This window comes from Solenopsis invicta, chromosome 2, assembly GCF_016802725.1.
Source record: "Solenopsis invicta isolate M01_SB chromosome 2, UNIL_Sinv_3.0, whole genome shotgun sequence".
NCBI classification, from domain to species: Eukaryota; Metazoa; Arthropoda; class Insecta; order Hymenoptera; family Formicidae; genus Solenopsis; species Solenopsis invicta.
In genome coordinates, this window is record NC_052665.1 from 24315489 (window position 1) to 24326416 (window position 10928).

Sequence of the window (10928 nt, forward strand, 5' to 3'; positions counted from 1 at the left end):
GCTGTGCGTTTTTACATAAACTAACAAAATTTTCTTAAAATTTTTATTTCACATTAATTTTGTGATCTTGATGTAGGCCAGCGCAAATTCAAGGAGCCAACTTCAAGCAGCTGCTTTGCCGTCATTTTAAAATTTTTCAAATTTTTTTAATTAGTTTAAATAATGAATATTAGCGTATACTTTATCTACATTCAATAAATTTTGTCAATTTTTTTTTAAATCGAGAAAAAACAGCTGTTTATACTAGGTTCCCCTCTCAAGGGCTGTTTTTAGGTGAAAGGATAGAGATACGACTCCGCAACGTTTGTCATTTAAAAGCATCTAAAAAGCATCTAATTATTCAACCATTTTTATTTATTTTGTGCTCTTCCTTCAGTGATGTTAGTTGGGTGCGCTGCTAGCTTACGTCAAGCTGGCAGTACAACCGTATAATTTAAATTTCCGGAAAACAAAAAGAGCACCTAATTTTTAAATAGAGCACCTAAAGGTACCTATTTCTCATACTGTTATTTTTCATTTTTGATGAAACCTTGTTCTGCCAGCTTGTTCTGCCAGCTTGATAAACATGATATTTATGAAAAAATCTTATATTTTGTATTTGTTTTGGTCTTATATGAGAGCAGTAAATTATCACAAAATTCTAGCATACCTGTTTTTGCCTAGAGGTTACTGTATATATTTTCTTAGATATGGGTGGGGGGTCCAGCTTGCCATTAAGCTGCAACCTCCCCCCTTATTTTTTTTAATTGTTACTAAACGGCTTGAGCAAAAAAATCCGGACTAAAATAATAAATTAGAACATAAATACCACCAAATTTTTGACCAGGTACAAACTCGATTTTCGCTGAGGGGGAAGAAAGCAGCTTAATAGAGGTCAGATAAAACAGTTCTTAGCAAAAAAAGCAGCCATTGTTTTTAGCAAAACTGGAGCAAAAAAATTGTAAATAAAGTCAAAAATTAGCAAAAAAATAACACTAAAAGAATCTATATTTATTTTTTAATTCCCTTTATTTTTCACTAATGGCTGTGCTAACTTAAGCTAGCACATCCATTGTTTTTAGAGAAATGGCTAGAATAAAAAAATTCTAAATCGAGCAAAAAATTAGCAAAAATTTAGCAAAAAAATAGCACTACAAGAATTCGTATGTGTTTTTTAATCCCTTTTATTTTTTATTATTGGCTGTGCTAACTTTAACTTAAGCTAGCACAACCATGGTTTCTAGCAAAATAGCTGAAGCAAAAAAGTTCTAAAGCAAAAAATTAGCAAAAAAAATAGCAAAAAATCCTGAATAAGTCTCACTTGGTTGTGCTAAAATGGCTGTGCCAGCTTAGATGTGTTTTATAGTATCATTTTCATGTAAGAGTATAAAATGTTCATGAATTATCTTTAAAAATAACATGAATTTAAATGACATTAAAAACGCCGCAACGTCCTTAACAATAAAAACGTGCATAAAGTAACAGTGCCAATTATAAATTGTTTAATAATGGCATCTTGTAAAATATGATAAACCTCAACAACTTTTACAATATTTTGTAAATGTAAAACAGTTTACAGAAATCATGTGGCATAACGTAACCTCTATGTCAATTAATTCACATCCTTTCACAAAAAGTAAATCATTTTCTTGGTCACTTTTAGTCATTTTCTTTTTTTCTGTAACTGTTTATTGGTTTATCAATAATAAACCAATCTTTACATCTTTTCTATAATTTCAATATCTTTATTAGTTTATCATTTTTTCTATCAATGCAATGCTAACAAGAATTCTTGTATTAGTATTGCATTAATAGAAAAAAAATTATATATATATGAAACACAAAAAATTTCATATAAAATTACTTCATTGATTTCCTGTTCTCTAAGCGTTACCAATTAAAGAACCAAGTTCAATAAACACTCTACTCCCATGTTTCAATAAGAATTGTATAAATATACGTAATTATATTTAAATAATTATTATAAACAATCTTGAATTTCTTTCACATTAATATTCATTGCTATTATAAAAAAATACTTATTAATATTAAATAAGTTTTGTTTAAATTTTATTCATTATTCTTTAAAAAATATCAATAGCCATCCTTTCTTTTCTTTATTAAAAAAAAGGAAGTCATGTGTCTCGCTTCTACTTTCAACCTGGAGAACCTCTTTAAAGTGGCATTTCTTTTTGTATTATTAACATATGATCAATCTAATTTTAAATCATTGTGTTTTTATAAAATCTTAAATGTGACTTAAGACTAAGTCTTTTACATATACATAGTCTAGGGGAGAGATATAAATTTCAAAATAAAATGACAATTCTAAAAATAATTGCTCTTACTAAAGAATCCAGAATGATTTCATAAATCTGTTGTGAATGTTTGCAGAAACTATCGTAGCATGCGGATGGATCAGCATCTTTCGGTGGCGAATCTCTCGATCGCTGCTTACTGAAGCTTGTTCGCAGTGGGCTACTTCGTAACCAGCTCATTATCTCTTCACAATATGTCTTTCACAATAACGTAGAAACATCGAGATCGTCACGTTCGTATAAGAATCACCTCACTATTTCGCGTTCTGGGCAAAGTGCGCATTCGAATTCAATCGAGGTCAGATGTTTCATTTGATGCGTTAAAACGATGTAATAAAAACAGCGTAATAACATGAGTCATATGTTCATTAGGAAATCCAAGGTTCACTGGTACGTGTGTCGAATCAGATATTTGTACCTGTGGAAATATTTTATCGCAGGAGATAACGTTAGCTATTCCTTTTTGGATCGCGTCGTATCATCTGTCAATTTTGGAAATCAATTTACACCTTTTTATATTTAACGAATTTTTCAAATTTATATGTATCATTTTGTATTATCGTTGCACGTTTATTTTTCACTGCGTATTTAAATTCAGCTTATCTTGTCGACCTCTCACGCTTCTACAATTATCAAAATAAACGTACATTCGGACGTACTTTAGAATGAGAGAAAAAGAAGGAGAAAAAGTGAGACAGTGAGTGTATTCAGGGCTGCGTTCAGAAGTATTGTTCGTTTTGTCTCTCAGAAGCTGCTCGGAGTCGCTCTGACAAACCCAACAAACTTGCTAGTATATTTGATATAGCGTTTTTCATTGGGAAAACTAGTGCGCACTGAGTGGGGTGACACTCTTTTGGACACAGCACAATTGGACACCAACCAATCATCTTGACTTATCTAACCAAACCAACGGAAAAACTCTAGGCATTGGCCGCTGTGAGTGGTGGTGTCCAATCATGCGGTGTCCAATCGTGCGCACCCCCACTGAGTGTGCACTCGCCGCTGGCAATTGGACGTTTCGGTTCGCGCGATGACGGTGCCAACGGAAACGTCCAATTACCTGCAGCAAGTGCACATTCTGTGCGCACTAGTTTTCTCAATGAAAAACGCTAATAGTTAGGCTGTGTTCCGATATAACTGCCAGTACTGGCAGTGGTGAAAAATCCGTTCCGTTATTGTACACCCAAGGACTTTGATTCTGTCCATCGGAAAATTTTCCAAACTGAGAAGTCACCACTTTCTACATACTCGCAGTTCATGATTAATGAAACGACTAGAGCTTATTGGTCGTTACGTTAATCATGAACTGTATGTAGAAAGATAGCGACTTCTCAGTTTGGAAAATTTCCCCATGGACAGAATCAAAGTCTTTGGGTGTACAGTCGTTTTCATTATAGTTGCGACACTTTTTTTTGGATGCATTTCTGAACGCGCAACTATAACGAGAGATGAGAACGACTGCAGTTGTGGAGGTTAGCGCGAAATGTCAAACGTTGATATACAAGGTGTCACAAAGAAAATTTGGGCACCTTGGAGGAAATATAAGATAAGTATACTCGCAAATATTTTTCAAATAGAGTTTATAAAAAAATATTCGCACATTTTTCGTATAGGATCGGCTTTGGTCTAATTGAGCTTTATATATTCGTCATTACAGCAACGATGAGCTGAGATGCTTAGATGTAGTTAAATAAATTATAACTACAATAAATATAAAAAATTAAAATTTTAAATATTTGTTACAGTTATAATTATAATTTATTTAACTACATCTAAGCATCTCAGATCATCGTTGTTGTAACAACGAATTTATAAAGCTCAATTAGACCAAAGTCGATACGGAAAATGTGTTATTTATTAATTAAAGCTAACTTTTTCTTATTTTTAGAAGAAGTAGAAGATACAAGGATGATATTGAAAGAAAGGTAAATAAGATTTTAGTTTAATTACGTAAGACGTAAGAAAAATTTTGTAATAAATATACAATTTATTATTTGCATAGGTATCACTTTCTGGTCCATTGATGCAACAAGCACGCAACATTTTGAAACAGATGGATGGTAAAGTGATGAAGAATGAATTTGATATTCAAATTCTTGATTTATTGGCGAGTTCTTGGCCAGACAGACCACCAGATGAGAAAAGCTGGAACTATTGAAGGTAATATTATTTTAAAGTATGCGACTCTTTATATTTTATTATAATATTTATCTATTGCATTATTTCTTAAAAGGATATGAAGACTGGTTTATTAGAAGAAGGGAAAGCTACCTTACTCACGAAAATGTCTTTGGAAGAAGGGAAGCCAGATCCTGTCACATAGAGGATAAAATATTCGTTGCACCACCGAACTTATGACAAGTGATTTATTTATTCCAATTATGTTTGCACCCATTGCTTGTGCGACAGCATTGAAAATATTACATTCTCCATGGAGGTAAAAAATGATTATTTCAGTGTAATCTTTAGCTTTATATATGTATACATAAATCTTTTCCATAACAATAACTGTATTACGTCCATTTGGTATTAAATCTCGCACATTGTTGACGCCAAATTAATTCACCTAGAAACAACGCATGTATTAAGTTAGAAAAAAAATATATATATATATATTTTTCTAACTTAATATTTAAAGATTTATGCATACATATATAAAGCTAAAGTTATTAAAAGATTTATGTATACATATATAAAGCTAAAGATTACACTGAAATAATCATTTTTTACCTCCATGGAGAATGTAATATTTTCAATGCTGTCGCACAAGCAATGGGTGCAAACATAATTGGAATAAATAAATCACTTGTTATAAGTTCGGTGGTGCAACGAATATTTTATCCTCTATGTGACAGGATCTGGCTTCCCTTCTTCCAAAGACATTTTCGTGAGTAAGGTAGCTTTCCCTTCTTCTAATAAACCAGTCTTCATATCCTTTTAAGAAATAATGCAATAGATAAATATTATAATAAAATATAAAGAGCCGCATACTTTAAAATAATATTACCTTCAATAGTTCCAGCTTTTCTCAACTGGTGGTCTGTCTGGCCAAGAACTCGCCAATAAATCAAGAATTTGAATATCAAATTCATTCTTCATCACTTTACCATCCATCTGTTTCAAAATGTTGCGTGCTTGTTGCATCAATGGACCAGAAAGTGATACCTATGCAAATAATAAATTGTATATTTATTACAAAATTTTTCTTACGTCTTACGTAATTAAACTAAAATCTTATTTACCTTTCTTTCAATATCATCCTTGTATCTTCTACTTCTTCTAAAAATAAGAAAAAGTTAGCTTTAATTAATAAATAACACATTTTCCGTATCGACTTTGGTCTAATTGAGCTTTATAAATTCGTTGTTACAACAACGATGATCTGAGATGCTTAGATGTAGTTAAATAAATTATAATTATAACTGTAACAAATATTTAAAATTTTAATTTTTTATATTTATTGTAGTTATAATTTATTTAACTACATCTAAGCATCTCAGCTCATCGTTGCTGTAATGACGAATATATAAAACTCAATTAGACCAAAGCCGATCCTATACGAAAAATGTGCGAATATTTTTTTATAAACTCTATTTGAAAAATATTTGCGAGTATACTTATCTTATATTTCCTCCAAGGTGCCCAAATTTTCTTTGTAACACCTTGTATATCAACGTTTGACATTTCGCGCTAACCTCCACAACTGCAGTCGTTCTCATCTCTCGTTATAGTTGCGCGTTCAGAAATGCATCTAAAAAAAAGTGTCGCAACTATGGCTGTGTTCCGTTTTTACTGGCAGTACTGAAAATTTATAGTTCACGTCACATATACTATACATTTTCAGTACTGGCAGTTAATATCGGAACACAGCCTATAATGAAAGCGACTGTACAGTCATGTTCATTATAGTTGCGACACTTTTTCTTTGATGGTTTTTGGAATGTAGCCTTGCTCATCGAGCGGCAAACGTAATTGGTTGGATCCATAAGTAAGAACCAATCATGTTCTCAGCTCTCGTTATAGTTGCGCGTTCAGAAACGCAACTATATAATGAACACGACTGTACACCCAAGGACTTTGATTCTGTCCATGGGGAAATTTTCCAAACTGAGAAGTCGCTATCTTTCTACATATTTACAGTTTATGATTAACGTAACGGCCAATAAGCTCTAGTTGTTTCATTAATCATGAACTGCGAGTATGTAGAAAGTGATGACTTCTCAGTTTGAAAAATTTCCCCATGGACAGAATCAAAGTCCTTGGGTGTACGCAGCGCACTGCGACAGCATCTAGTAACATCAATGACGTCATGAATGGTAGCCATATTGCCACTGGGTGTTTACGATAAAGGGCCTCGCACATGAAATGCATAACATAACATAAGCACAACATAAGACTGATGGACCAATGACCATCCAACATAAAGTCGCCATATTAATTTACATAAGATTCCTATTGGTTCAGAGGCTTTATGCTACGTTTATGCTCTGTTATGCCCCTTAAAGGGCCTCGCACATGAAATGCATAACGTAACATAAGCACAACATAAGAGCGACGGACCAATGAAAATGCTATGTAAATCAATATGGCGACTTTATGTTAGATGCTCATTGGCCCATCGGTCTTATGTTGTGCATATGTTATGTTATGCATTTCATGTGCGAGGCCCTTAACTAATCGGATCTCGGATTGGATTAAACAATGGTACTCAACGTAGGTATAGAAAATTTCCCTAGGCTAATCGGATTGACGATTGCTGTCTCAAATGTAATCCGATTGATGACGAAAGCGTGGAGACCGAGAAGCATGCTTGAAAAGTCTCTTTATTTTTTTAAATAATAACACAAAAAATTAAAGATAAAGTTAAAAAGAATGATTTGAATTTAGATTTATTGTAATTTTTTTGTCTAAACACTGGATTTTGTTTAAATTTCTGTTTGTAAAAATTAATTAATCTATTCTAAAGTTTATGGTTATATCGGAAACAAATCAAAATTAATAAAACAATTATTAATTATTAGGTACGTATTAAAGCATATAATATTTCAAGTATATCATATAGAATTCCTGTTTATTATAAACTCAGTAAAAATAACTTTGAAATTATTCAACTACATTATACATTAATCAATATTAATTTATATGTTAAAAATCAATAATGTCTTTGAAAATGTTTTTTTTATTCTTTTCCAGATCGTAAATAAACTTTAACTCCAAGAATAAATAAAAATTACTGGAAAATGGATTGACATGAAAAGGGCATTATTAAACATTATCAATTTGTGCTAACTTAAAATTTGTAAAATCTGCTATTCTTTGTTAGTTGTTCATTAGAGAGTAATAATATAAGAACGGAATATACATAAATAAAATTAAAATAATTGTATGCATATATGATGCGTATATTACATTTTTATATTATTACTCTCTAATAAACAACTAATAAAGAAAAGTAGATTTTACAAATTTTAAGTTAGCACAAATTGATATTGTTCAATAATGCCCTCTTCATATAAATCCATTTTTCAGTAATTTTTATTTATTCATGGAATTGAAGTTTATTTACGATCGGGAAAAGAATAAAAAGAACATTTTTAGAAACATTATTGATTTTTAACATATAAATTAATATTGATTAATGTATAATGTAGTTGAATAATTTCAAAGTTATGTTTACTAAGTTTATAATAAACAGGAATTCTATGTGATATGCTTGAAATATTATATGCTTTAATATGTACCTAATAATTAATAACTGTTTTATTAATTTTGATTTGTTTCCGATATAACCACAAACTTTAGAATAGATTAATTAATTTTTACAAACAGAAATTTAAACGAAATCCAGTGTTTAGACAAAAAAAATTACAATAAATCTAAATTTAAATCATTCTTTGTAACTTAATCTTTGATTTTTTGTGTTATTATTTAAAAAAATAAAAAGACTTACTTTTCAAGCATGCTTCTCGGTCTCCATGCTTTCGTCATCAATCGGATTACATTTGAGACAGCAATCGTCAATCCGATTAGCCCAGGGAAATTTTCTATACTTACGTTGAGTACCATTGTTCAATCCAATCCGAGATCCGATTAGTTATCGTAAACACCCACTGTGACTACTGCAGCTTCCAAGGTGAGGTAGCTACAGTGCAATATGGCTACTATGCTGTTCCGAAATACGATGCTATAGCAGTGCTGGCAGTAATGCAGTAATATTGGAACAGTTGTGACAGTGTACTGTCATGACGTCACATTTACTGCACTGCCAGTAAAAACGGAACACAGCCTTAGCGAAAGCTAGAGTCCCTAGAAGTAAGAGTCTGGTTACTCAGGGGGTCGATCATGAAACTTTTTCCCTAAGGCGGAAACGTGAAAAGTGAAAAATTTCTCCATTAACTTCAATGGTAAAAATTTTCACTTTTCACGTTTCCGCCCTAGGGAAAAAGTTTCATGAGGCATGTTCGTGTTGCTGCCCTTTTTGAATTAATTGCTTTGTCGTTTCTTTCTTTCTTACGATCGTTGTTTCTTTCTTTCTTACGAATATATATTTATCTCATGTCAAGTGCAAAAATGTTTGGGGATTTCAAGCAACTCGAACAAACCTATAATTGACGGGTGAGTGCCGATAGCGCACATCCCGATAGCCCACCAACCAATCATATTGACTTATCTAACCCAACCTACGGAAAATCTCTAGGCATCTGCCATTGTGAGTGGTTTGTGTGCTATCGGGATGTGCGCTATCGGGACCCACCCTGATTGACCCCCTGGGGGTCTATCATGGGGTCGATCATGAAACTTTTTCCCTAAGGCAGAAGCGTGAAAAGTGAAAAATTTCTCCATTTACTTCAGGCTGCGGTCCATTTAGTACTTCTGAACGCTCTGAATGCTACGCTCTAAAAGCTACGCTATGATCGGTCCACTAGTGTTACCAATATTACAATCACTACACAAGTGGACCAGTTTGTAGCAGTTGTAGCACTTGAATCAATTGGCCGCGGTTTATCCAAATTTAATAATGGAATTCCAGTTCCAATTTTAGTAAATGTTTATAATACATTCAACGATATAATATCTTATATATATATGATGATGAGAAAGAAGAAATAGAATTTTGCTTAATGAGTTATGAATCGAAGAAAACGAAGAACGCCTAAAATTGAAGGTTATGTAGAATGTATTATCCCATCTCTCACTGCTATGGAATTCAAGAGTCATTTCAGGTAAAGTCATAATTTTAATTTATTTTTTCTCACGCAGCAGAAACAAAGAAAGTTAATGATAATAATTCCTTTTTATTGTCAATTGATATATCATGTTTAAACATGTATGAACCCAAACAAACTGTGATGAACACTATTGATGAAGCAAACAGCGGTTTGAGCGCGAATCGAAATACGGCTCAAGTCGTAATTTCCCGCCAAATATTGAAACGCTCCAGCTAACCCATCTCCCGAGGTCAAGGTCCGTGGATTGGCGTTGGAGGGGAAGGAAGGTCGTTGCATAGCCGCCATTTTCGAGACAGCGAGTCACTGTTAGTGTATGTACGTAGATAGTAAGGTACTACAGCTATTAGTTGTGTGAGTGAGCGAGTGTGCAGTAAAAGTATGGCCGCCGCCATTTTCGTTCCACATCGTTGAAGTGGATGCAACGACCTTCCTTCCCCTCCAACGCCAATCCACGGACCTTGCCCGAGGTGAGGCAGTTAGAGCGAATCGAGAGCGAAAACGATGACGTATTGATGACGTAATAAGAGCTATTGGGAACGTTTCGAAGCGTCAAATGGACCAGCCATATTAATGCTACGAATGCTCTGTAGTAGAGTCCTATATAAAGAGAGAAGCGACATCAAACCCCCACTACAACCTTCAGTATCCAATTGAGTCCTCCACCGCCATTTTGGGACCGCCAACGTCATCAAACACCATTCGTATCATTCTGCAAACAGCTGTGGTCACAATATGGCTGTGTTCCGTTTTTACTGGCAGTGCAGTAAATGTGACGTCATGACAGTACACTGTCACAACTGTTCCAATATTACTGCATTACTGCCAGCACTGCTATAGCATCGTATTTCGGAACAGCATTGCAGCCATATTGCACTGTAGCTACCTCACCTTGGAAGCTGCAGTAGTCACAGTGGCAATATGGCTACCATTCATGACGTCATTGATGTTACTAGATGCTGTCGCAGTGCGCTGCGTACCAATAACGGAACGGATTTTACACCACTGCCAGTACTGGCAGTTATATCGGAGCACAGCCTATGGCTGCTCGCTTAGCCAATCAAGTACCAATCAGATTACCAATCAGAGCTTCGGACATCAATATCGCTTCTCTCTTTATATAGGACTCTACTCTGTAGCGTTTGAAGCGCTAAGTGGACCGCAGACTCAATGGTAAAGGGTGTTTACGATAACTAATCGGATCTCGGATTGGATTGAACAATGGTACTCAACGTAAGTATAGAAAATTTCCCTAGGCTAATCGGATTGACGATTGCTGTCTCAAATGTAATCCGATTGATGACGAAAGCATGGAGACCGAGAAGCATGCTTGAAAAGTAAGTCTTTTTATTTTTTTAAATAATAACACAAAAAATCAAAGATTAAGTTACAAAGAATGAATTGA

General features: G+C 33.7%; 1 protein-coding gene and 1 long non-coding RNA gene across 10 annotated transcripts in view; one reads left to right on the top strand and one right to left on the bottom strand.

Moving 5' to 3' along the window:
- Window positions 1-3064, bottom strand: part of LOC105201598 (UPF0518 protein CPIJ015043) — a 133179-nt gene extending 130115 nt beyond the window's left edge. For 3 of the 9 annotated variants that reach the window (XM_026140356.2, XM_026140359.2, XM_026140358.2), the window contains exon 1: window positions 2328-3062. In XM_026140356.2, coding sequence (XP_025996141.1) covers window positions 2328-2477 — 150 coding nt within the window. In that variant the 5' untranslated portion in view covers window positions 2478-3062. Of the gene's footprint in view, window positions 1-2327 lie in introns of all 9 variants that reach the window. The other 6 variants (XM_039446111.1, XM_039446110.1, XM_039446109.1 and 3 more) reach the window with 5 other exon arrangements.
- Window positions 3065-8988: 5924 nt separating this feature from the next.
- Window positions 8989-10183, top strand: LOC120356972. The gene is made up of 3 exons (XR_005574160.1): window positions 8989-9520; window positions 9673-9755; window positions 9994-10183. It is a non-coding gene; the product is annotated as an uncharacterized LOC120356972 (long non-coding RNA).
- Window positions 10184-10928: the final 745 nt, after the last annotated feature.